This window comes from Helianthus annuus, chromosome 2 (assembly GCF_002127325.2).
Source record: "Helianthus annuus cultivar XRQ/B chromosome 2, HanXRQr2.0-SUNRISE, whole genome shotgun sequence".
Classification (NCBI taxonomy): Eukaryota; Viridiplantae; Streptophyta; class Magnoliopsida; order Asterales; family Asteraceae; genus Helianthus; species Helianthus annuus.
In genome coordinates this window covers 140060245-140061427 of record NC_035434.2, presented here as the reverse complement: position 1 = coordinate 140061427, position 1183 = coordinate 140060245, and the positions used below count along the sequence as shown (strand labels likewise).

At 40.8% G+C, this 1183-nt stretch overlaps 1 protein-coding gene across 1 annotated transcript; it reads left to right on the top strand.

The window, feature by feature from the left end:
* The first annotated feature begins 434 nt into the window (after positions 1–434).
* LOC110897124 lies at positions 435–869 on the top strand. Its single transcript, XM_022143990.1, has one exon. It carries the CDS (start codon positions 435–437, stop codon positions 867–869), a length of 435 nt encoding a protein of 144 aa, XP_021999682.1.
* Positions 870–1183: the final 314 nt, after the last annotated feature.

Below are 1183 nucleotides of genomic sequence, written 5' to 3'. Positions count from 1 at the left end.
GTATTTTCGTAATTTGCTAGTTAATCAAACCATCAATTGATTTTTACTTTTTAGCAATAGTTAATCAATACTTAGCATCGTGACACTTTCCACAATCCTCCTCTGGTTTGATATCCGACTTATCCTAACTACTGGTTTAGTTGGTTTTTGCATGTTCTTAACGACAGACATCACAGGGCCCCTTTAAAAGATCTCTTCCCAAACTTGTTTCAGTTGGAGGAAGTTAAAGACAGTTGCGTTGCAGATTGTCATATGCTTCAGAATGATGTAGTCTCCTGGCAATGGCGTTGGATACATGAACTGGATGAGGGATGCAAACCAAGTGAATTGATGGACTGTTTGGCTCTTCTGAGTCAAGCACGGCCATCTTAATGCAATGATAAATGGGTTTCGGCGGAGGACAAGGATGGAGAGTTCTCAATTAAATTAGTTAAATGGGCCCTAAACACCTCTCTCACTCTAGAGAATTTTGTTTGGATTGGAATAAATGGGTGCCTACCAAAGTTAATATCTTTGCCTGGGGTGCTGAAATGGAACGTCTCCCTACATCCATGGCTTTATCTAAAAGGAACATTCAGCTCCCTTCTCTCGAATGCAACTTGTGTAACGCAGAGGATGAAACCATGGAGCATCTTCTTACGACTTGCTACGTGGCCACTCGCATCTGGCAATGGGTTGCTGCCTGGTGTAATATCCCTTACATTATGGCCTTCTTGACTCGCGACCTAATGGAATACCACATGTACACAAATCTCAGCAAAGATAAGAGCAAGGTGGTGCATGCTGTACTTCTTACAGCTAGCTTGCTGGGGATATGGAGGGCCAGGAACAATCTTGTTTTCTCTGCTAAACCGTTGCGAATGGAGTGATTGATGGAAGATATCAGATCATGGTCTTTTCTTTGGGTTAAAAGCAGGTCAAACTTAAAGGAGTTAGATTGGGAGAAGTAGTGCAAACAAAGCTTTCTGTAATCATTTTTTGTTTGTCATTGAATTTTGGTGTCTGTAATTGTGTCGGTTGCTATCTACTTGCTAGTGCCGGCTAGTTCTTTACCTTATTAATAAGATTTGATTTCGCAGTTCAAAAAAAAGGAGCGGTAGAAGTTGTGGAGTAGATCAAAGGAAATCCCTTCGTGTGTGTAAAAAATATAGCAAATTTTAATTTGTTGGAGTGAAGGGTTGGT

Bases quoted from the DNA above. Each gene is read 5' to 3' on its own strand.
- LOC110897124 (XM_022143990.1), top strand. From the start codon at position 435: ATGGGCCCTAAACACCTCTCTCACTCTAGAGAATTTTGTTTGGATTGG.